The following is a 24,147-nucleotide window of genomic DNA, read 5'->3' on the forward strand; positions in this document are numbered from 1 at the left end:
ATATTTCAGAATGTGTTCTGTTTGCTAGCCGTAGTGAAAAGAGTACACATTTTATTTTATGTTAAAGTCAGTCTGCTGATGAGGTTTTTCCTTCACGTGAAGAGGGGATTATTTACTTACCTCATTTGTTGTATTGTATTTAAAATTCAACGCAAGCTTCTTTAGGATAAGATCCCGCCAATATATATGAGTTGGAGAGATGATCTGTGGCAGTGGCTCAAACTCAGTTTGCCATCAAAATGCTTTTTTTTGTATCTGATAGCTTAAATTCCAATGCAGTGATTTAAAAGTCTTCCTTTTACCCCACGCCTGAAATATATGATATACCTCATGTCACTGCGAAATATGGAGATTACTTCATATGTCACAGTGAAATTTAAGCTTCATCATCATAATGGCTACTTCCAAACCATGCATCTGCACAGCCTTACTGTCGCCCATTGTATAATGAACATTCTGTTCCTGAACGGTAAACACAACCAGAGTATTTTAATTTCGATTTGTTCTGTTAGCTGTTCTTATAGAAAACCGTTTCTGCCGCATCTCCCATCTAAAGACAGACTATACGCCATATTTACAAGCCTCGTTGCGACGCTCTTGCACCTCGTAATGTGGTGCAAGAGTGATGAAAATTAAAAATTAGATTTATAAAGCCACCTTGCATAGCCTTGAGTGGCTTCATAAATCCTAAGTAAATCGCTGCGTTCCATTACTCTGCGCCAGTGAGGGATTTAGATGGGCGTTGCGTGGGTGTTCACAAGCAACATCCATGGATTTTGATGCATTCCCAGATTTACCATAAGTGATAGAGACCTGGGAATGCGAGAAAAACCTATGCCTCCCCAGGTGAGGCGTAATGAGGGAAAATATGTTTATTTCTTCCCGTTTTTTCCTCTTTCTATGTGCAGCACACATAAAAGAGGAAAAAGCCTCAGGAGATTGTTTTCGTACAGGAAGGTACCGCTTCCTGCACAAACACAATCCCCCTCACAACGCAGGCACCCTTGCACTATGGTGCCTGCATTGGCGCTAGGCAGCTAAAAGAGCGCCAGCGCAGGGAAAAAGGTAGGAATGTGCCATATTGCCTTAAATACGGCCCATTCCTGCCCTTTTCCTGTCACGCAGTGCAGCGCAGCAAGGAGACTTGCTGCACTGCGTGACTTGGCCCTCAGTGTTTAACAAAGTAAAGGGTGTTTTTTCTACAATTCTACATTCTTATTTAAGCATTTATCTTACCTTGTGTCTAAAGGCAACTATTCGCTTTTTAGTAAACTTTTCCAAGCAAACTGGCCAAAAATGGACATGTAATATACACAAATTACAAGGAGAGCACTATAGTTGTGCATTGACATCTCAGGGTTCTGGGTCCACTCAGACTTATATAGACAAATATATTTGGACGCATTTGTATGCATATATATTGAATTAATTTACAAAAGCAGTGGTTATCTTGAACATCTGGCACAGCTCTGACCTTCCTGGATCTATGTAGACGCTCCTCAACAGGCTATGGACCGTTCTACCCAATCACCATGAAATGTGTAGGTCTGTTGCCCACACAGCTACAAACCACGTTCTCTATAACTCTCAGAGACTTCAAAAGAATGCTATTTAGTGAAAAAGGATGCCATAAATGGGGAAAGGAACTGGTTGAACATAATTGATGTCTCTATGTGGGCAAAGTGGCCTACTTTGCAGAACGCACATTCAACAACTGTTCAACAGACATGTGACCCAAAGTCTGTTTTATGTCCCAGTAGCTATCCTGAGTCTAAGAGCTTGCATCTGCCAACACTACATTTTTTCTTGGCACACCATTAAAGCACAGGACCAACCTGGCAGGGTTGGTGGAATGACGATAACAACAGCAGGCAGTTTGGACAGAAAGAGTCAAATTTATTTCAGAGCCTCTATGCAAACAAAACCCCACATAAAAATGAGAAGGGGCGAACTCCGCCCACATTAGGCATGCAGCACCATTAACACTTGCTAAAACAAGACAACAATATTGTGGAGAGGTCTGTGAGGGACCCTTTCTGCGCCAGCACTTTGGGGATAAAGGGCATGTGGCTCCTTATGCGTAGCCATTTTCTTTCTTTCTGGATCTTTGAAGTGCTGCTAGCACAGTGCTCATTGTAACTGGGAACTAAATTGTAGCTGATATTTATAAATTTATTACTGAAGTGATGCCAATCAACTGGTCCATATATATAAAAGACAATTCGATTTAGCACCATTCCGCTTGCCCACTGCATACCAATGTGTTCACATCAGATCTTTGCCTTTTTCCTAAAGGAATGATGTGAATGAAAAGGCAGGGGGTGCTCTGAAGCCAGAAGGTGTCTGAGCCAGAGAAGATGAACCAGGGCATAAGAGAACCCTGAGCAGACCCCGGCATCCCGCTCGGAGTCCTTTATGACATGAGACAGGGAAACAGCCTCAGGGGCACAGAGGTAGGGGCGCGCTAAGCATTATTATGCTTTCCAACCCACAAGAGCTTCCAAAGACACTGCAGATTCCTGGACAAGGGGTAGGAGGGCAGACAAAAGAGACAACAGATAACGAGATAACAGCAGGGAGCTGACGAGTTAGGGGCAGGATTTAGGAAGAAAAAATGCCTTTTGACAGCTTTAACAACCAATCACGCTATTCCGTGTGGCAAGGGTCCTATGCATGTCCAGTAAGGGCCAGTCTCACTGGTGTCTGGCATGTAATACAACCTGTGCCTTAGGACAAGCTTTTCCTTAATACGCTTAGGTGTCTGCGCCTGCATTGTGGGGCGGGTTGGCATTGGCACTTGAGGTGTCAGGTGGCTTTTCTCATCACATTGCAGGCAAAGCTACAACTTTGATGACAACCCAACAGCAAATTGCTGCTGTAAAATGGGTTAGCAAAAGCAGTCTCTTCCCAATGGAATCACGCACACATGGATGCGCTTCGGCCTAATTGGCACAGCCCTGCAGCCAGTGTTGCAATGCAGGCACCAGTGCCCCTTTCATCAGTCACAAAGAAACTCTGTTTCTTTGTGAAAGCCCTGGTTTGCCTGACGGTGCTCCTCAGTATTAAAGGTGTCAGAGCCCCTAGAAGAAAATCTTTCCAGTCATGGGCTTAGGTCGACCTGGTGTGTCACAGAACAATGTGCAATTTAGGTGACGGGGGAGGTGATGTGGTTTTTAGCCGTGCTGTCAAAAGGCAGGGGGGGGGGAGCGTCTTCAGGTCTGGACAACAGGTGATTTGTCAAGTGAAACTTATTTCCTGATGCTTCTGGATGACGATGTTGTTACGGCGTAGGTTTGAACGTGGCCTCCGCTTCCGTAGCCACCTGGGCTCCCAAAGTTGAGTGAACTGTTGCCCATAGAAGAACTCAAACCAAAGCCGCCGCCGTAGCCGCTTCCGCCGCCACTTCCGTACCCGCTGCTGTAGCTGCTACCGCCACCAGAGCTTGAGTTTACAACAGCTGTTGAGGAACAAACAGCGTTAAAGACCAGGTTGCGCCAAGCCATGAGTGAGCAAACACAGAAAATATGGACCAGAGGACACAAGATACTTACACATGCTAACTTTGCTCATGGAATCGTTATTCAATCTGAAAATTGAAGGAAAATAGAATTATTACATTTATGTGTGCATTTATGTGGGTGGACCTACATAGCATTGCACAATTCAGGCATTGCATACCAGTGAATGAGCACAGGAGGGGATTTGAGACGGGGGGGGTGTAGGAGTGAGGTTAAGTGCAGGTCAGGAATGATTGCTAAGAGGTGGAGATCAGAGTGGTATTGGGGAATCTCTAGAGCTGAAAGGATGGATCTGGTAGAGGCAAGGTGATCATGAGTTACAAGTGACAATACTGAACAGAACCTGTGAGCATACAGGCAAGGCCTTCAGCCCGCACCATGCAACCTGGGTGCGCTCTTGTAGCTAGAGGGAGCCATATTCACAATTCCAGAGCCTCCACTTCTTAAAGTAGAAAGGCTGTTTTTCAACTAATTATTATATAAGAAGAAGGAGAAGAGGAAAGATCAGCGCTTGTAAAAGAAAGTCGAGTTTGCATGCGGGGTCCATCTTAAAAGGGAGGACAGTGTGGAGGCTGTGTATGGAGTTCTTTTGTACATCTGCCTCTACGTGGAACAGAAGGTTGGTTGTTTGTACAGATAACTTTCTTCAATGGACAATACAACGTAACTACTGTCCAGATCGCTCTGATGGCTGCTCATTGGAACAAGTTAGGTCCATGATCGTCCATGGCAGGAAGGCAAGGTCTAATAGCGGCCACAACTCAATGACTGGGGCACTGAGGCGCCCATTGCTCTGCTTCCCTTCATTGTGAATGTGCATGCTGACAGCTTTTGCTTGGGCCTTGACTCTAGGTTTCCTGCGTACCACGATGATCTAGTTTCTCAGACCTCACTGCATTCAGAATGCATGTGAGTGGAAAAAATGCTCCAAATACAATAACTTACCACCTATAATGCAACAGAACAAGCTAGCAAATGCACACCAACATTATTCAAATATAAAACAAGCTGCTCTTTTGTACTGCAAGGGGGATTTGCAAGCAAAATGACCTACAGTTGTGTAAATGCAACAAGCATTAGATTAATGTGAAGAACATCTAAAACTGAAGTTCACTAGATTTGTAGTAGAAAAGATCGATTACGCAACATAGTCTTGCTCGCCATACGGCTTCCTCCTCTAGCCACGATTGATGAGTGTGCCCGATGAAGATGTCACATGCAGAAGCAGCATGTAAGCAGATTTTTTAGTAGGACTGCCTTCTTTTGGTCAGTCCCTGTTACAGTCAGCATACGCACATCCTCTACTTGCATTTTGTTTCTGGGGTCAGATCTCTGGTTATAAGTCTGCAGGGCCGGACTGTCTGATGCAGAGATACTCATAGGGTACATATTTCTGGCAATGCTTCATGCTGAGTGCAGCAATGCTAAATAACACACTGGAGCACACCACCAACCTGCTTTCCTCTCCCTCCAAGAGTTTCCTGTAGGTGGCAATCTCAATGTCCAAGGCCAGCTTGATGTTCATCAGCTCCTGGTACTCGCGCGCCTGCTGAGCCATGTCCTGTTTGGCCTTAAGTAGGGCAGCCTCCAGTTCGGCCAGCTTTTCCCGTGCGTCCTTCAGCGCGAGCTCACCCCGATCCTCAGCTTCTGCAATGGATGCTTCCAGTTTGGCCCTCTGAAGAGAAACAACAACATAAAGGGGTGACTTTTCATAGTCTTCAACAGACTTATGGCCACTTCAGACAAAACAATACATGAAACCTCCCCCATTCCAATTATGTTTTTAAAATCACATTCCCACTTATCTTCTTCTGCTAAGGCCTCATGGAAACACATAACAAAGTGTCCCTGAATGGAAATCATTCTGCAGTCTGACCAACTAGGGAATTACCTCCCCTTTCAGCTGAGGAGCAAACCTCATCATTCATGGCCCCTTTACTATCCTCACTGCTTCCTCCCTCACTCCACTGCTCCTGACTCTCCTCTTGTCTTCCTTTTCAATTTCAGAAATGACATTGGGGTCTCCATCTCCAGATGTACTGCACAAACCAAATATGTACTGGCCCACACATGGAGCTTGGATCACAGGCCAGTCCACAGGGCTCTCGGATGCAGTGTGCCAAACTCAGTCAGCCATACGCAGCTCTAGCAAAATGAGTTGTTTTTCCCAAATAGCTACACCTTTACAAACTGCTTATACTTTACTGGCTCGGCACAAAGGTGAATAAAAGCAGATTTATATGATGATAGTATATTGTGCCAATTCTATATGATTTTATTACGCATGCTACAAACAATCTGGTCCCATAACGCTGGTAAAAACTACGTTTTGATCTGATTCAAGGGTATAATTCATGCATTGATCACTTAGGCTACCACTTCAGCTCCTTATCGCCATCAAAGACAACATATAAAAACAATGGCTCTGTGTGAGTTTTTTAATATATTACTAATAAATGACAAAAGACGTTTATGGTACTTAGAACAAGCTCCGACATGTGCTTGCATATTTCTCCAACAATGTTTTCTGTATTGTTCTATATGCTGAAGTGGCCGGGCAGCCTCAGCGTCATGATTGTAATGCATCCGCTTGGCACCAATGCCCAATCTGACCCGCGGGCATCTTACAGTTGGTTTGCATCTGAACTGTGACTGACTGTATTTGTGAACTCTTACCAAAGCTGCTGGAAAACTGCCTAAAATCTATACAACACATTCCGCACACACTCAAGTAAACAAACTAAAGCAATGGAAACAAAAAGTAAGGTAACAGGTTGGATTCTTTCTGACTGACAGGCCCAAAACCAGCTAAAGGAGCAAAGTGTATCTGTGCCATGTAAAATACCTGCCAGGCGCTTCCTCGGCTGCCCTGAAACATCCACAATCAGAAAAGAAGAGAAGGAATGGCAGTTTTTAGCTCAAGGGATGAGTGCCATGAGCACGTGTTTCTCTGAGATGTACCCTTTTTTAAGATCCTAACCTCTTTAATGAGGATCCTGCACTACGTTTGAAAACCTTCCCAAATTAGGGCCCTATTAAAAAATCAGCTTCAGGCTCTGGCTCGCCCATCAAGGGCATCCTTCCTTTTATTGCCACCTCCTCCCCAACTGATGGAAACAAGCATGGCTGCTATGATTCCATCCACCACTGACAAGGCCTATGGAAAGTAGCAAGCTGGCCACTTGCCAATACTACGGAAGCCATGACTTCTTGGATCCTTGTCCTTTTACTTCCATGACCTAAACGGAGATGTATGGAGGTTATCCAGAATGAGTGACTGACTGATTCCCTGCCTCTGTCAAATTTGAAGCCAGAGTCACACTGCTCTACAGGGAATTTAGGTGAATTTCTGACAGGCCTACACCTCTGAAGGACAAAATAGCTTGAGTAGAGTCTGTCACACATAAAGCTGATTGACTATCCCAGTCTTACACACCTTTACTAATTCCTGATATGTTGGTCGGCCACTACATATAAGAAGTCATCGGCTTTGTAGAATCCTGGATCTTGCTGCACAAACTTTAGAAGGCAGCAGTTTTGGCAGTAGCATTTTTGTTTCTGACAGCAGCTAGACTGACACTATCAGGCTCTGCTTGTCAATGCAAAGATCTTCCGGGAACCCCTCAGTCCCCTATTCAAATGAACATTTTTATGAACACCCTCCACTTCGTGGTGCATGTCAATCACTCTTCCTACACTCGCAAGTCTCAGTAATCATTCGCAAAATCTGCACTGTGCTTTCTACGAGCGACTAAGGGGAGGGGGGTTACTCTTTACTTAGGGAATTATGGCTTTGGCCCCCACTACTGAAAATTAGGTACTTTGGAAACATCCTTTAAGAAGAAGATCCATCTAACTCCCCTTTACTCCTAACCTGTCGAAAAAGTGAGGAACTTCATTCAAGTTAGTCCTCAGTAAAGAACATATTTGGGACCCTGAACACACATCTAAGTTTGGGCCTCAACAACACTTCAGCATGCCAATCCTGTAAAAATCAATGTGGCTGTTCCTGACCTTATTGACAAGTGGTTCTGGGAACCTGGGATCTTCAGTATGTTACTGTAGGTCAGCCTCCAAGCCTTCAACAGAACTGACTGCTAGGCTCCATCAAATGAGGCAGCTCATAGAAGGGGAGGACGCGCGGATATCAGGTGATGAACAGCACTTCTTTGCTAGATAGATAGATGCTCAGAATCAGCTTAAACACCCTGCAAAAGCTGGACTCCAAAGCAGCTAGACTCAGCTTCAAAACCCTGCAAAAGCTGGACTCCAAAGTAGCTAGAATCAGCTATAAAACTCTGCAGAAGCTGGACACCAAAGCAACTTTGTGTACTTTTCAGTGACTACTTCCACCGCTTCTCAAGAAAAAGAGTCAAAGGGAATCTGTCCTCAGCCTTGAAGAGGCTGCCCCGAGTCTGACAGCTTCTTAAGCGTAACAATGGAGGGTAGAGCCCTCGTTGAATTCATGTGGGACTTGTCATCGCTAGATTTCACAGTCAATGTTTGTCAGAAAGAATTCAATCCACTCTTCAAATCACCATTTTAATTGTTCTTTTTCACCTCCTTCCAGTTCAAAAACAGACATTGTTTCTTCAGCCTGATCTTGCAGTCACATATCGCACCCCCTTTCACTATAATCCATGCTGCCAATATCTGTATTGTCCACATTTGCACCCTAGAGTGTGCATCTTCCTCATACTGCCTTCCACCCAACATGCAACACGTGATTAGACTATACCCGAGGCTTCTTGTGGTAAGAAATACGCACGAGATTGTACATGCACCTCAGCCACAACCCTGCCCTGCACTGTCTTTACTTTGCCTCTTTTCATCTGGAAGCCTGGACATGAGAAATCCAGGTGCTGTGCAACTCGGCAAAACAGGCCATCTACTGAAGAGTGAAGTAAGCAAAGTGCAGAAGAAGGTGTTGCCAGAAATAACAGTTCTGTCGCGTTCCTTCCCTCCTGCTTTCCTGCAGGCTGTGCCTGACCCGTGGCAGCCATCTTGTTTACCTGTCTCTAACGGTTCTTCTTTGCTTTGCCTGCAGGCTGGTATCTCATTGCCTGACAGCGCGGCACGGTATTTATTGTAATATTTTAATGGAGGAAAATTGGACACAATAGAGAGCAGGCTTTACCTTGTGTCAAGTGAAGCCGTCAGTCTATGCATTATTCACGGGTGTCTTTTGAGGAGAAGCTTATGTTGTGAGCAGGTGCTCCGCCCTGCCCGAAGCACACCGCTCAGGGAGTGTAGGCGGAGCCCTCAAGCAGCCTGCTGCCGCTTGCCTCCTGTCCCTTCCAGGCACCATTATCGCTAATCATACAAGCGCTTCAACATCCACTCGACAAATTGCTGAAAGCTGGAGGGCGAAGAAGAGACGGCAGGAGCTCCTTGGGCTGGCAGCAGCTTACAAGGCAGCAGTTTGTTCCCAAGCAAGATGAAACTGGAGGGGAACAGCCCATCACACCCTGCGTCGATTGAGACGTCAATAGATTCATATTAAACAAATGGTTGAAAAGTCACCATGTCCTTTAGCCTGGTCATTTCCCTTCCTACTCCTGCACCCCGAGACCCTATCTATTCCCTGACTTTATTCTAGCTGCCCTCCAATCCTTACTGCTTTTGTGGTCATTCCAAATTCAGATTCCTCTGTGCCTCCCCCCTCTTGAAGATTTCTTACCAGTGAGAGGGCACATCTGGACAGGATTTTCTAATGTGATTCCTCATCATGCCTTTTGGACACTTCCAAACACAGATAAGCTCCTCTCGAGAGGGCTACTGTATACAGTAATGCCCATTGATGGCTTCAAGAGTGAAACCATTCAAAAATGGGAGCATGACCTCTCGGCACAAAGAATGTCTCCCAGGTAATGTGTGGGATAACTATTAGCTATTTCAGCTCCCGCTCCTCTCATTCACTCTCTTTGCTGTAAAAAATCATTGCTCTTAAACACGCTCCCAGTTCTCCACCATCCCTTTTCCCTGCTTCGTCTGTACCCCCATAGGTTGATGTCCCGAATCGCTATTGCCAACTACTACTTGCATACACCTTCTTGCTTTGTAGACAGGTCTACTCTAAATAAATGTCCTATATACACACATAACGTCAAGCTGGTTTATATTATATCAAATTGGTTTATTGTGCGCACCTACGCACAACACGAAAATTGAGACTGATGCTCAAGCCTCCAGCAGTGTCTACTGAGAGCGAGCATGTATGAATTATTTAGGTTCTCTTCAATTAAGACTCGCTCTCACGCCTAAGAGTGAGAGAGCGATCAGTGTAAGCACTGTGGTGCCTCTACATATTGTCCCCATCTTTGCACCTTTCCATGGGAGGTGATGGTGACGCATGCTGACATTCCTCTGTGTCGACAAATGTGCAGTTACAGACCTGTACAGTTCTGCAGATGGTAGAAAAGCTTAGTGGAATAAATCTACAGATGAAAGTTCTGTGCAACCTACAAATTGCAAATGTTCATCCATGTGGGGCCTCCAGAAGTTGAGTACCGCCATGTTTGTTGATAGTTTCTTCATTTTTTAGGCTTCTTATTACCCCACTGTGTAATAAAGACAATATATAAAAACTCCTATTCTGCCCAACACTGAAAATCATTTTGTGATCACAGTACTCTTGGAGACACTTTGCAACGGTTGTCACCACTGCCCTGCCGAACCGTCTGTTTACAGCAGTGGGACCTATGGATGCTTTTTTTCTGGAGCCTATGGACTGCTTGTAAAGCTAAAGAGTCTTACCTGGTTCTTGATATTTTCGATTTCTGCCTGCAGCCTCTGGATCATGCGGTTGAGCTCGGAGATCTCGTTCTTGGTGGAGCGAAGGTCATCTCCATGCTTGCCGGCAGTCTCCTGCAGCTCTTGGTACTGGAGTGGGAGAAACAAACGGCATCGTCACCAGGAGACTTGCATTAAACCAAGCAAACCATGCTACCACAAGAAGGCTACAACTTCAGAGTTGGCCCGACAATAGGGTGCAGGGCAAAGGCATGGAGAGGAAATGTTTTCGGACACTTTCAAAGTGCGGTCTAGATCCAAAGCTCCCAGGGAGGCAGCCCATCTAGTCTTTTTGTGAAACTGCTAGTCTAAAAATTCTTAGCATTATCTATTTTCCCTCAGGAGGGGTCACGTACTTAAAACACCAGACCATGTTAGAAGTATCAGATGGGAGAAACGTACAAGGAAGAGAAAGGACTGAGCGTAGCTTTCACTGGAATCCTATTGTTTTCACTTATCTTTTTAGGCAACTAAAGTTCAATGTGTCCGTTAGAGACTGAAACAATAAGTGAACAGAGGCCTAAACCACAATCATAGCCTGGGCTGGGGCATGTGGTCTAAACTTTAACACACATAGGGGCTTATTTACAAGCCCTTAGCGCTGCCGGTGCGTCACTTTTTCCCATGTTAAAAGTGACTCACCGGCGGCGCAAAGGGCTTGTAAATAAGCCCCATAGTTCTTGGGGCAAAGCAATTTAATGCGGATACAAAGGTGGATGTGCAGGGAGCTTCAACGATATCCCTGGCTATGATGCAAAGGTCTGCTTTTATAGCCAGCTGCATTCTCCCGTCCATTGCACTTACCTTGGATTGGTAAAGACCCTCAGCTTCGGCCCGGCTCCTGTTGGCAATATCCTCGTACTGTGCCTTGACCTCGGAAATGATGCTGTTCAGGTCCAGGGCTCGGTTGTTGTCCATGCTGAGGACCACAGAAGTGTCTGAAACTTGTGTCTGCATTTCTGCGAGCTCCTGTTGGTGAATGACAGCGCAATCAGACGGGCGGTACTCCACATACCAGATTGTATAGACTGGCTGAACTATAAGGAAATTAGCAGACTAGATCTTCTGGAAGACCAGTAGGACTCGGACAAAAACAGTCACAAGTCAGCTTACGACCATGCACATGAACTAGTATTCAGGCCAAATGACTGGAAGAGGCTACAAAATATTCTGTTGTGATTTGTTCCTAAAACAAACCCAAACCTCATTGATCATTCCCCTCCGCATGTAAATTGGCAGTATATATGCTTAGGCAGAATGATCAAATTATTGACATTGTGACTGTGAGTGTGACACATTGAATCCCTGCCTCCTCCCACTCTTTACTTTACCCATCGTTAGAAGTACAGCTCGAACTCCAAGGTCTCACTGGTGGCACTGATATACTATGCAAGGACCAGTGCCAGATTGAACAACTCCAGAAATGAAATTGTAAGCTCTACAAAGAGTGAAATTATACACTGCTTAATACATTGTTGGCCTTACCGCCTCGAAGACGGCTCGCAAGAAGTTGATTTCATCAGTCAGAGCATCCACCTTGGTCTCCAGTTCCACTTTGTTCATGTAGGCAGCATCTACGTCCTAAAACAATGAAAAGAGGAGATCAGCTTGCGACAGGTTGGATCCATTATAGACCACTGCTGTACTGCGCAACCTATGTATTATATGACATTACTGCATGGCCAATGCATATGAATTAGCTCGGTCAGGAAAGACCAGCGGTGACAAACATATTCTTCTTCCTTCATGCCTACCCTTTGTAGCCTGCAGCCCCACTGCCCTACCTACCCATCTCCAAAACAAGATCACCTTTCAAGCTGAGGATGGTGTGGGAGATTGTGAAATATCCTCATTAGATTACATTAATCACATTATTTAATTCAATATAATACATAAATACAGTATGTACACAAAAAAACATGTGATTACATATATGTATTAATACAGTCAGCCAACAGTCGCTGGTTCTCCTGCCACTTGTGACAGCGGGCTCGCAGCGAGGTAGCGAACCTCTCTATTAATTCACCAAATCACTTACTCTTATAAAATTTGAAGAAACATGATGCAGCCCAAATACTTGAAGTGTGACAAATGTATTAATTGCAGCGAAAACGCCTGACGCGTTTCGGAGTGGCTTGCTCCTTGCTCACAGGTAATAATACAGTAAAGAAGTATAATTATACCAGTATAATAAATTCATCAAATAAATACAATGAATGATAACAGGAGATTTAAAAAGAAGTTTTTTTCTTTTCTAAATTAAGTAAATTAATAAAGAAAAAAATTGTTTATCTGGATTAAATGAATATACGTCTTGATCATATTTAATTAAAATAAACTGTTTATTAAATAGGTTTGCAAGTAAATTAAAACATTGCAATGAATGTATTAAAATATTTATATTGAAAAACATAAAATAACATTGAGAAATAGAAAACACGAATCAGATGACATCACGTGATGTAGATATGTGGATGAAGGATGAGCTGTCTGAGTTTCTAAGAGAATTCCTTGGTGTTTCTTGGGACACGCGGCGTTGCCCTTCAGTCTGTGTAAGCCACTGGCCTCTAGGCCCCGGAGAGTTTCCCCCTATCTATTGACGTTTTAGGTGTTTAACTTGATAGCACCCATTGCTTTGAATTTGGATACTTGTGGATTTTCTCCATTACAAAATAGGAGAAATACAAGCACCAGAGTGCAAAGCAATGCCTGCTGGAAAACCCAAACTGGCTGAACATTGCCCAAGTTATTTGAGAGATTAATGAAAGCAACTACCCCTTCTCCCCACTGATAACCAGGAAGGTTTCACTACAAGCCTTTTTCCTACACAGCCCATTCAATTTCCTCTGAGCACCCTGAAGCTGCCTCCATTTTGCCTGGTACCGTTCACTATGCATTGGCTGACCATTCGAATGGCCTTCGCCAGGGTCAGTCACATCCTTAGTGATAATAAAATTTTTCATTCAAGTGGCACACTCACCTTCTTCAGCACCACAAACTCATTTTCTGCCGCTGTGCGCTTGTTGATTTCATCTTCATACCTACAGGAAGGGAGCAAGGAAGATATTTAAAAATGTGCATGGCATTAAATATGGATCTTGGGATAAGGTGAAATGAAAGGTGGACCGTGGCAGTGAAAGCCCCCCTCATCTTGAGATGGAGCATGTCACGTTAGATGCAGTGATTAAATTTGACAATCGACGGAACAAGTAGCAGCCATGGATGGCCCAAGTCTGACCTTCGATGGAACATGTGGCAACCATGGGATGCCCAAGCTGCTTAGTATGTTTTCCAGTGCTTTAAACAACCTGTTTACTTGACCACTTGAAAAACAAGGCTTCTGAACTTCAGGATGGGACTCAATTCTCCCAAGAGAGTCTTAGCAAATGCCTGTTGAGAAAGGCGCAACAATTCTCCTACCTGCTGGTCTGTGTTGGTATCCTGGTAGCCCCATAAACAAGGTATACCTTTGTGTGCAGCACTTTACCAAAATGGATCCCCGTCCTCTCTGTCTTTCTACTCCTGTGAGAGCCCATCTTTCACTTTGCACTTCTTCTCTTCCGACTCTAATGTCTGTCAGAACCTTTGTTCCTGTAGTCCCAGTGTTGGTTCCTTTCCTTCTCAGGCCCAGATTTAAATGGGTTATATGAAGGAACAGGAGGGTGCATCAGCCACTATGCACAGTCATGTGACTGTCTGTGGTCTGGCCCTCCCCGACTAGGCACTAGAAATCTCAATATTGTCCTGTAAGCCTGTCGCCCGCTGTCTCAGAGAGCGAGCGGCTGAAGGTCCTGGCCCCATGTCATGTGATACATCTTCATCTGGCCAAGACTTTTAGTCAACAACACTTTCCATTCTTGGTCTTTTTAGGTACCAATGAAAATAGGGAACCTGCGAGTCACGGAATGGAAAGTGTTCTAGTCTAGGCTGGCTGTGGCAAACACCCTGGTACTTCCTGCCTGCAAAGAGAATGGCCTTCTTTCGATCTACAGGCATCTTGAATGCTATCTGACCGATGCCCAATGCCACACCCATCTTGAATCCTATCTGACCGATGCCCGGCTCCACCCGGCCCTGCCCCTCCTTCAACCATGAAAGGAAGGAGCCTTGGCTCTCGGCCCTCTGAAACCGAGCCTTTTGTCCCAAGAAGTGCGAGACACAAACTGCGCCAGAGTGTAGATTACAGAACCTTCTGTTGACTCTCCCCCGAAGGCCGCACCCTGGAGTTAATCCACGCTGTTTAGTTTTCGTTCATGTCTGTTCCTGCCGTGCCAGCTCACATATTGTTTTTCTCTTTCTCACTCTTTGTGTCCCCCCTCCCCCGCTGAAACCCACCCGCCCTACTTAAAGGGCGTGGCTGTGGGACACGGGCTTTGTCTGGTGCCTTTGGCAGACTCCACTGCGGTTGGATGTGGTATTTTGTTACCTGGGGCCTGGGAAACGGAGGCAGGGGGGCCGTGTGTCCTGCCCACTCTTCGTGGCCTTAGAGAGCTTTTCTCCGTTTCCTTTTCTCCCCTGTCAGGGTGGGGCCCTAATTTAAGGGATGGGCCCGTCCCTCCGAATAGCCAGTCCTTGAAGTCACGGTTACACGTCATCCAGGTGCGCTCTATGGGGCAGATTTATGACGACTGGCGCATCCCTGCATATCAGCAGGGATGCGCCAGTTATTATGCGCCACAGCTGCGCCACCATGGATGCGCCGCATTTATAATGCGGCGCACCATGGGGCAAAAACGGCACAGATGCGTGACGCATCTGTGCCGAAAAGTGGCGCATTGCTGGAGTTGCGTCGCAAGCGCGACGCAGCTCCAGCAATGATCTGGGGGGCCCTATCTGTACAATGCTGCGTCAATCCTTACGCCTGCTTCAAGCAGGCGCAGGGTTTTGACGCAGCATGGGCCTAAAAGTGACTGAGTGAAATCTTGTAGATTTCACTCAGCCACTTTTAGGAGGCGTTCCTGCGCCGGAACGCCCCCACCTGCCCTGGAACGCCTACATGTGGCGCAGGGCTTTACACCGTGACGCATCTGGGAGATGCGTCACGTTTGTAAATGCCCCGCACCATGGCGCAGGATTTGCGCCGCTGCTGCGTCACAAAAGTGACGCAACGGCGGCGCAAAAGTGCCGCAAGTGCAACATAAATCTGCCCCTATCTTTCTGTGGTGTACCTCACTTACGTCTCTGACGCAACAGGCAGCGCACAGCTCACGTTCATCAGTCAGAGTACAACTGAGGATTCCATACTGGAAACGGCAATTTTATTTAACCAATACTTCAACTATTAAAATGCCATCGTTTAATGAGTGACCAAATGTGTATGTGAATATATCGTCTCTGTCAGGAGCCCTTTACAATTCAATAGACCCTTTTAAACTATAGCAAAATCACTGGAATAATCTGGAAAAATCTCCAGACACATTTGCGCTAAATTTTAACGTTTACTGAAGTGCCTAACGGTTTCTTTACTTTATTACACCCCTAATTGGGAGAGTTTTAGGCAGCAGCGTCTGCAGGTAGCATAGTAAGAGATGGTGAATGGCGCGTCTTCATCAAAAGCCCGGTGCTCCCACAGCCACCCCTCACGCGCACCCCTTGTGCGGCACAGCATTGCACTCAGTGCGGTACCAGCTCTGGGAACTCTGCCTGCCGCGTGCCCTCCGGAACTGGTTCGTCCAGTTCACCAGGAAGCGGATCTGTGGATTGTAACTGTTTGAGGAGCACCTGCAGCCTTTCAGCAGGGACACGCCCTGCCTGATCGGAGCACGGTTTGTGCTACCTCAGGGAATGTAAAAACGTCTCCCTGCTGCCCTGCACACATCAGCGGACACGGTGAAGGACAACGCGGGGGACGGCACTGTTGGGTAATAGGGTGTTATACAGGTCCACGACCCTAAAAGGCCTCCCCAGCTTTCATTGGCTCCTCAGCAAGTCTACTAAATTCACAACAGCGATATCCATCTGTGGGAGAACAAAGTTTTATGAGTATTCAGACAGCAGGCACTTGGACAGAAGTAAAGCGCCTGGAAGGCTTATTCAATATGTGCCTGTATGTATTCACGTTGTGCCTCACCAGATAAGACTGTAATAGTTCCTCACGGACACAGTGGGCCAACCAACTCCATAGTTCTATATCGTCACTGGTACACGTCGCTGTTGGACATTTTGCATTTGTGCACACAGGAAGCGTCCCGGGAAAGGCACAGCTACACGCCCAATTAATGACCATTGTGTGAAGATGGTGGTTCTACTGTACCCGTGGAACTGGGTCAGAGTTTGACATTGAGTCATGCCAGGCTAGTGTGTGCCACTTTCTTAAAGACACACCCTGTGTAAATGCCATAGGGTCTAGAAACACAGCAATCATGAATCAATCAGCATCAACACACACATGAATCACCAGACCAACCCACTCCGCATAGTAGCAGCCAACTACCTGCATTTATCGCCAATACACCTCCCGCCTTGCACTCTTACCCATTCCCGTAGTTCCTCTTCTTCAATGCCCATCAGTATATATGCTGTAGAAATGCCTCAGGGCAGCAAATCCTAGAGGATTCTCGTGATATAAACCTTGTATACATTTCTACCTCCATAAGAAGCACGAGCAAGGGGTAATGTGTACGTGCATGCACACAGTGTGTGCCTCTCTCGAGCCACTTACTTGTTCTTGAAATCTTCTACCATATCTTGCATGTTACGGAACTCCCCATCCAAGCGGCCCTTGTCATTGGTCAGCATATCTAGTTGTCGCCGAAGGTTGTTGATGTAGGTCTCAAAAAGTGGGCCAATGTTACTGGTCTTGGTTGATTTCTGGTTCTGCAGCAGCTCCCACTTGGTCTCAAGCACCTTGTTTTGCTGCTCCAGGAACCTTACCTGTTAACAGGATGGTCAAAATAAAAGAGCATTTTCCAGCATTAAAAAGCTGACTTTAGGCCTTTTAGAGGAAAGCATTGAGACAAGTAGTTAAAGAGCAAAGGAAGTGCAGAAAGATGCATGGCAGCTAATAGGGCACAATCTTGGACCATTCAAGGAACACCCAGGTTGCCTCATTACACTTAATATGGGGAGAACAAAAAACTGCCCTCAAAATATGCGTATTGTGAAGTAACACTACTTGGGTGGTGAGCTTGGTAATGGGCAACAAATGGTCCTCTCTGAGTTTGGGACATACTAAGACAAGTGACCCAGTAACCATACTTTTCTTCCATGCTTTCACAATATTTTGTGCTCTACATTAAGTTGAATCACCCTTCGTAGGTCCAACTTAAACACAAAAATAATTGTTGGCATTAGGAGGGCAAAAAACAGTTACACTTACTAGTAATGTCAAATAACCTCAAAAGTCAGTGTTTCATCCTGGAAAGAATCTTGTATGCTGTAGTTTATACTGTATTGATAGTGGAACAACGAAGATGGTGTAATCATATTAACCCAGCGAAAAACTGATCTTATGACACTGAATAGCAGAATAGGAACAAAAGTCTAGAGGTTTACTGCTGTTTTTTCTTTGTAGAGTGAGTGTTAAATGTTTTAGATTAAAAATGTCTTCAAAACAAATATAAGAATCATTGAAGAAAAGTTGACACCTGTTTCGCTCAGACTGTGTGTCCTTGAGCTTACTCAAGGCAATGAATGGTTTCAGCTTGCAGTTTGTTGAGATGGGTAGTCTGGCTCTTCAATGGTACTGCACTGAGTGTTTGTTAGGGATTCTATGCAGTGTTGAATGCAATAACAGTCACAAACTGCATCCATGTTAAGCATCACAAGTAACACTATTGAGAACAGATGACAAACACCTTTTTCATCACCACTAGAGAATCAGACAAGCAATCTGAGCAAATGAGTGTCGACAAACGCTTTTCGCATTGAGAAAGCTCATGGGCATTCAGAGCGCGTGGATCTTCTACAAGACGACTCTTATGGTTCTATTGACTATTTTTGGGAGGAGAGGCCCGTATTGTGTCCAAGCCTCATGCACTCTATTGCTTTTGCTCTTACTGACTGCTTACAGAACAGGTGATGCTCTTCTGCGTGCTAAAGCCTGGGCACCACTTCTTGTAAGCATCTCAGGCCGCCATTATGGATGATTCACAGCCTGTTGCATGCCATGATGGCTCTTTCGTGGCAATCAAGCGGCTACTTTCTGGCCATGTATGTGTATATGTGAGAGCTTCTGCTGCAGGCTGGGCACAGCTTTATGGGGGGTTTAAGGCTGTAACGAGACAAATCTGAAACTCATAAGAGCTCAACCAATGTTTGCACCTGCAGTGACAACCCCTGTCAGACATGAGCACACTGGTGAAACTGTCTAGAGAGACGGTCCATTCTCAGAGTAGAGCACAGGGAAAGAGGAGAGGCACAGAAAGGGGAAGAAACGAATTGAAGGAGGGACTCGAAGCAGAGTATAGGGTAGAGTATGGGCAGAGTATAGGGTTGAGTATGGGCAGAGTGTAGGGTGGAGTATGGACAGAGTGTAGGGTGGAGTATGGGCAGAGTATAGGGTGGAGTATGGGCAGAGTGTAGGGTTCAGTATGGCCAGATTGTAGGGTGATCATGCGAAGAGTGTAGGGTGCAGTAAGAGCAGAGTGTAGGGTTAAGTATGGGCAGTGTATAGGGTGGAGTATGGGCAGAGTGTAGGGTTGAGTATGGGCAGAGTGTAGGGTTGAGTATGGGCAGAATGTAGGGTGGAGTATGGGCAGAGTGTAGGGTTTAGTATGGACAGAGTGTAGGGTGGAGTATGGGCTGAGAGCAGGAGGGTGCAGAACAGAGGATGGGGTGGACTATGCACAGAGTGTAGGGTGGAGTGTGTGAAGAGTGTAGGGTGCAGTAAGAGTAGAGTGTAGGGTGGAGTATGGGTAGAGTGTAGGGTGCAGTTAGAGCAGAGTGCAGGGTGGAGTATGGTCAGAGTGTAGGGTGAAGTGTGGGCAGACTGTAGGGTGCAGTAAGAGCGAAGTGTAGGGTGGAGTATGCTCAGAGTGAAGGGTGGAATATTTGCAGAGTGTAGTGAGGAGTATGGGCTCAGAGCAGGAGGGAGCGGAGCAGAGTGTAGGGTGGAGTATGGGTAGAGTGCAGGGTGCAGTAAGAGCAGAGTGCAGGGTGGAGTATGGTCAGAGTGCAGAGTGGAGTGTGGGCAGGGTGGGGTGGAGAATGGTCTTAGAGCAGGAGGGCGCAGAACAGAGTGTAGGTTGGAGTATGGGTAGAGTGTAGGGTGGAGTGTGGGCAGACTATAGGGTGCAGTAAGAGCAGAGTGTAGGGTGGAGTATGGTCAGAGTGCAGGGTGCAGTAAGAGCAGAGTGCAGGGTGGAGTATGGTCAGAGTGCAGGGTGGAGTGTGGGCAGGGTGGGGTGGAGAATGGTCTTAGAGCCGGAGGGCGCAGAGCAGAGTGTAGCGTGGAGTATGGGTAGAGTGTAAGGTGCAGTAAGAGCAGAGAGCAGGGTGGAGTATGGTCAGAGTGCAGGGTGGAGTGTGGGCAGGGTGGGGTGGAGAATGGTCTTAGAGCCGGAGGGCGCAGAGCAGAGTGTAGCGTGGAGTATGGGTAGAGTGTAGGGTGGAGTGTGGGCAGAGAGCAGGGTGGAGTATGGTCACAGTGCAGGGTGGAGTGTGGGCAGGGTGGGGTGGAGAATGGTCTTAGAGCCATAGGGCGCAGAGCGGAAGAAGGGTCACGTGCAGGGCGGGAGGCCTGCTCGGGGCCTAGTATCCCTTACCTTGTCGATGAAGGATGCAAACTTGTTGTTGAGGGTTTTGATCTGTTCTCGCTCCTCCTTCCTCACAGTCGAGATGGCGGGGTCAATTTCCAGATTCAGGGGGGTCAGGAGGCTCTGGTTGATGCTCACTTCCTGGATCCCCGCCGACCCAGCTCCACCACCGTAACCACCACCATACCCGCCTCCAGCACCAAAACCACCGCCAAAGCCGGCCCCGCCGAAGCCGGCCCCGCCGGAGCGGCCGCTGCTGACCAGAGTGGCGGACCTCCTGGTGACCATGGGCATGCTGCTGAGGCTGGAGGCGCTGTTGTAGCTGGAGCGCAGGGCCGGCCCGCTGCCCACCCGGATCTGCCTGGAGCCGCCCATGCTGCCCATGCTGCTGGTGCTGAAGCGTCCTCTCTGCATGATGCCGGAGCTGGGAAGAGACGAGCTGACGATGCTGCAGGTGTGGAGGTGAAGGAAGCCCTCTGCAGCGGGAGCGGGCGGCTGCCCCTTTTATCTACTCCCCAAGCGGCTCTCCGATGAAAGGGCAGTGGCAGGGGATCAGTTTACAGCATTTCTTGCCTGGGTGTGGCTGGCACTGGTCCACCCTTGCAACCTGGTGAATGAGGGCACCGCGGAGTGCCCCGCAGAGGCACACAATTCAGAACTCACAGTCACAGGTGCGCACACAGGGACATAGCGCACACATGCACAGGCACATGAACAGGAACACGCACACACATCCACCCATACAAAAAGCAAACACTTACAAACAAAAAGCGACACATACTTGGCCACCATTTCTTAGTGCTCTAAAGTAATTGGACGGTAACATTGTCGGCCTTGTAAAAATGTGTAAATGAATAAACACGGGAACAAATACATACTTGTGCAAAAAGACAAAACGACACAGTCACATACACATCTTGGCACACACACGTGCGCTTTTACACACACAGGAGCGTAAACGAAGGTGTACAGAACGAAATTCTCTCTCACAAACACCAAAACACACACACGCACAATGTAACACATACTAACAGGCAAAACAAAACAAATATACGCATTTACATGCATACACACATGCTGCATGTACACAGCTACACACACAGGGACCACCTAGGTGTGCATGCATGTGGGCACAGACACACAGACCATCCTACAAACACGAAAACACTAACACACGCACATCCACACACTTACACACACATATACAGAGTAATTAAAACACACTGGCACACACACAGCCAAAATGCACAGACTTACACATGCACACAAACATGCATAATAATGCATGCATAAAGATGCTCAAACATACTGACACACGCATGCACCCAAACTAGACCCAAACATGTGAGCACACATAGACATGCCTTCACAGACACATGCAGAGTCACAGGTTGTCTCAGTGGCACTGCATCAGTAAAGGGAGTCCCACTGACATCTGCGAGTCCCCAGTGGGCCACACAGACTCGATTCTCGACAACAAAGTGCACCCGGATAAAATCATATTTATGGAACATTGACGAATTTGCCCTTTTCTCTGACTTTCTGTGGGCCACGCTTACTTCAGACCAGTGACGTGGAGCCAACTCCCGAGACTGGAATCTGGGCAAGGAATCCCCACTGTCCTGGCAGCGTCCAGCCTCGTGATGAGCTCAGGAGCTGGCACCTTGGTGCCAAGTGAGCGGGGCGGACCTATGAGGAATGCCAGGCATTTCAAGACTGTCTCTCTTGGGCACCGTGCAAGACGCATGTGTGCCCCAGAGAGGTGGAAAGAAACAAGGGTGCAGCGTGGATACCCAGCTTTAAGTAGGGCTGAGTTAGCAAGGTGGGATTATATAACGTACACAACAGTATGTTGACTTTAGGGTGTCACACCTCACTTCTGTCTTAAATAGCGTTTCTTACTGTTACCAGATTTACCAACCTATGGAAGAAAGAATGGCTGAGTCTGCATAGAAGAGATTCAAATATAAAACCTTAAGATCACAGAAACTGTGTGGGGTGAACTCTCAGCTCACTGACGCTTCCTGCAGGCCGACTCTGGGTGATGGTTTTTTTCATGTAGACCTAGGGTAACCCTAAATGCCAAGGTGAATAGGTATTAGCTAATTATTCTGTCAGTGTATTGTCGACCCTCAAACTCAGAGTAGACAACACTCAGGTATAGAAAGTGGGAAGCACGAACATTAGGCATTCAGAACTTTAAAACACACAGTTCAAAAGTCTTGATGCCACAAGAATTTTCATAAATAACAACGATTTTAGGGCTGTAAAAATTGATATGTGGAATTCCAATGTACCCGAAATAGAAATATACAGTTTTAAAAATTTATTTTCAACATATCCATCACCCCATTTCAGATAATTGTGGACTAATCTGTGTTCAGTCAACACATGTTTCTCCCCCTTGAAAGGTGTGGAGGCCTGGGACTTTCTCAAGGCTTGGATAGTGGATTCCAGTCACCCCGCCCCCCCCCCACCCCGCAGCATCCAAACCACACTGGACCATATTCCTGGATTTAACCTGCACTATACAAGTTATTATTGCCATTAACTATATTCTGATCTTCGTCTTTGCAGACTAGACTGAGAGGTAAAAGCAAAAAGAACAGATGATCGAGGGAATGCTCAGCAATGCAAACATTCATCTCCAGTCAACAGATCTCGTTTTAATCCATATTTTTTCTTGCTCACCATGCCACCCTAGTTTGGACCTGGCCATATGCAAATCAGTCTTGACCCTGCTCCTTATGGGAACAGTCCAGCCCGAACTGCCAAGCCATGTCCTCCTGGATGGAAACAAGCATCCTGGGGCTGGTTTCAGAGTATAACCCCTCAGGATAGCTTGAATTCAGTGGCACAGTGAGCACGGTACCCACGTTTGGGTATACTCTTCCTACTTAGGGCTACAAAAGCAAAGAGAACAGATGAAGGACGGAATGCTGAACAATGCAAACATTCACCCCCAGTCAATATATCTGGGTTTCATCTTTAGTTTTTTTTGCCCACCATGCCACCCTAGTTTGGACCCAGCCATATGCAAATCAGTCTTGACCCAGCTCCTCTTAGGAACAGTCCAGCCCCTCTACTGCGGGTGAATGTTTGACATTGTTCAGCATTCCGTCCGTTAATTGTTTTTTTCGGACTCAGAGGTAAGACCGACATTGAAGACATGGAAGATGAAGGGTGAAGCTGAGGAGGCTACCTGTTGAGGTGATGGAACAGGACTGTCTCAGATGACAGTCCTGGTGGACCCCCAGGCCAAGAAGAGAGACATGAGGACATTTTACGAACACAGGGTATTCTTCTCTAATGACCCTGCTCCAGAAACAGGACTAGCAATCTAAAGGTAAATCTTCAAAGAGGAAATTCATAGCCATGGGCACAAAAGAACCACTACCAAATGAGCAAGGCTGCAATGACTTACGGCTAAGAGCACGCATTTCTATATCATGAGGATACTGGTGCTCTGCTGAGCTTGATCACAGAAAAGAGAGTTGTAATGGCATATACCGAAACTCCCTAAAAGGATGATAGTGTATACAAGTGCTTCATGGCTGTCAATCAATGATGTTTACCTGTTCTGTGGACAGAAACTCGAACCCTAGAGCGACAGGTACCTTTATGTGGATAAGTGCAGGAATGTGCAGAGCTGTTGATTTTGTACAATGTAGTCATGTGCATCCCTTAGAATATCACCAGTTGCCAGGGGAGGTGGCCAGCTTCCACCTGGGGCTGGGGGTGGCTGAAAGGAATTGATACCTGGAGTAGCTGGTCCGACAAGCTGAGCTGTTCGATGCAATACAATAGTAATCCTATTGTGGATGCTCTTGTAAACCTGTCCACCATCCGTCCATCAAGTAACGCGGACTGTAGAGAGAGTTATATGGACTTGTGAAACTATAGAAGCGGTTTATAGAAACATGCTGCGAACCATTAAAAATAATTAAGGCTCCATGTTTTCCGTTTTTACTGATTTTTACAGATAAATACAGACAGAAAACATTTATTTTCTTCTCTGTATTTATTTTTAAATGTGGATAAAAACGGAAATTGGGTTGCTTTTTGAGTAATTCTAAATAATGTATGCCATGACTACCAGGCCAATGTATGTGTGGATTGATAGATAAGGGGGTTAAAAGAAG

General features: G+C 46.3%; 1 protein-coding gene across 1 annotated transcript; it reads right to left on the reverse strand.

Annotated features, from left to right (window-relative positions):
* Positions 1 to 1,875: 1,875 nt before the first annotated feature.
* Positions 1,876 to 20,540, reverse strand: LOC146833201 (keratin, type II cytoskeletal 7-like). The gene is made up of 9 exons (XM_085600861.1): positions 20,015 to 20,540; positions 16,972 to 17,183; positions 13,291 to 13,351; positions 11,796 to 11,891; positions 11,115 to 11,279; positions 10,275 to 10,400; positions 4,973 to 5,193; positions 3,552 to 3,586; positions 1,876 to 3,457 (listed from the first exon to the last, which is right to left on the reverse strand). The coding sequence occupies exons 1-9, from the start codon at positions 20,417 to 20,419 to the stop codon at positions 3,249 to 3,251; spliced, it is 1,530 nt and encodes a 509-aa protein (XP_085456987.1). The 5' UTR covers positions 20,420 to 20,540; the 3' UTR covers positions 1,876 to 3,248.
* Between the last annotated feature and the right edge of the window lie 3,607 nt (positions 20,541 to 24,147).

This window comes from Triturus cristatus, chromosome 4_2 (assembly GCF_964204655.1).
Source record: "Triturus cristatus chromosome 4_2, aTriCri1.1, whole genome shotgun sequence".
In the NCBI taxonomy this organism is placed as follows: Eukaryota; Metazoa; Chordata; class Amphibia; order Caudata; family Salamandridae; genus Triturus; species Triturus cristatus.

Excerpts from the sequence above, each read along its gene's own strand:
- LOC146833201 (XM_085600861.1), bottom strand. The coding sequence starts at position 20,419 with ATGCAGAGAGGACGCTTCAGCACCAGCAGCATGGGCAGCATGGGCGGC. Across the intron at positions 17,184-20,014 it reads TTGCATCCTTCATCGACAAG|GTAAGGTTCCTGGAGCAGCA; the intron begins GTAAGGGATACT and ends TCCTGTTAACAG. Across the intron at positions 11,892-13,290 it reads AGTTTGTGGTGCTGAAGAAG|GACGTAGATGCTGCCTACAT; the intron begins GTGAGTGTGCCA and ends TCATTGTTTTAG.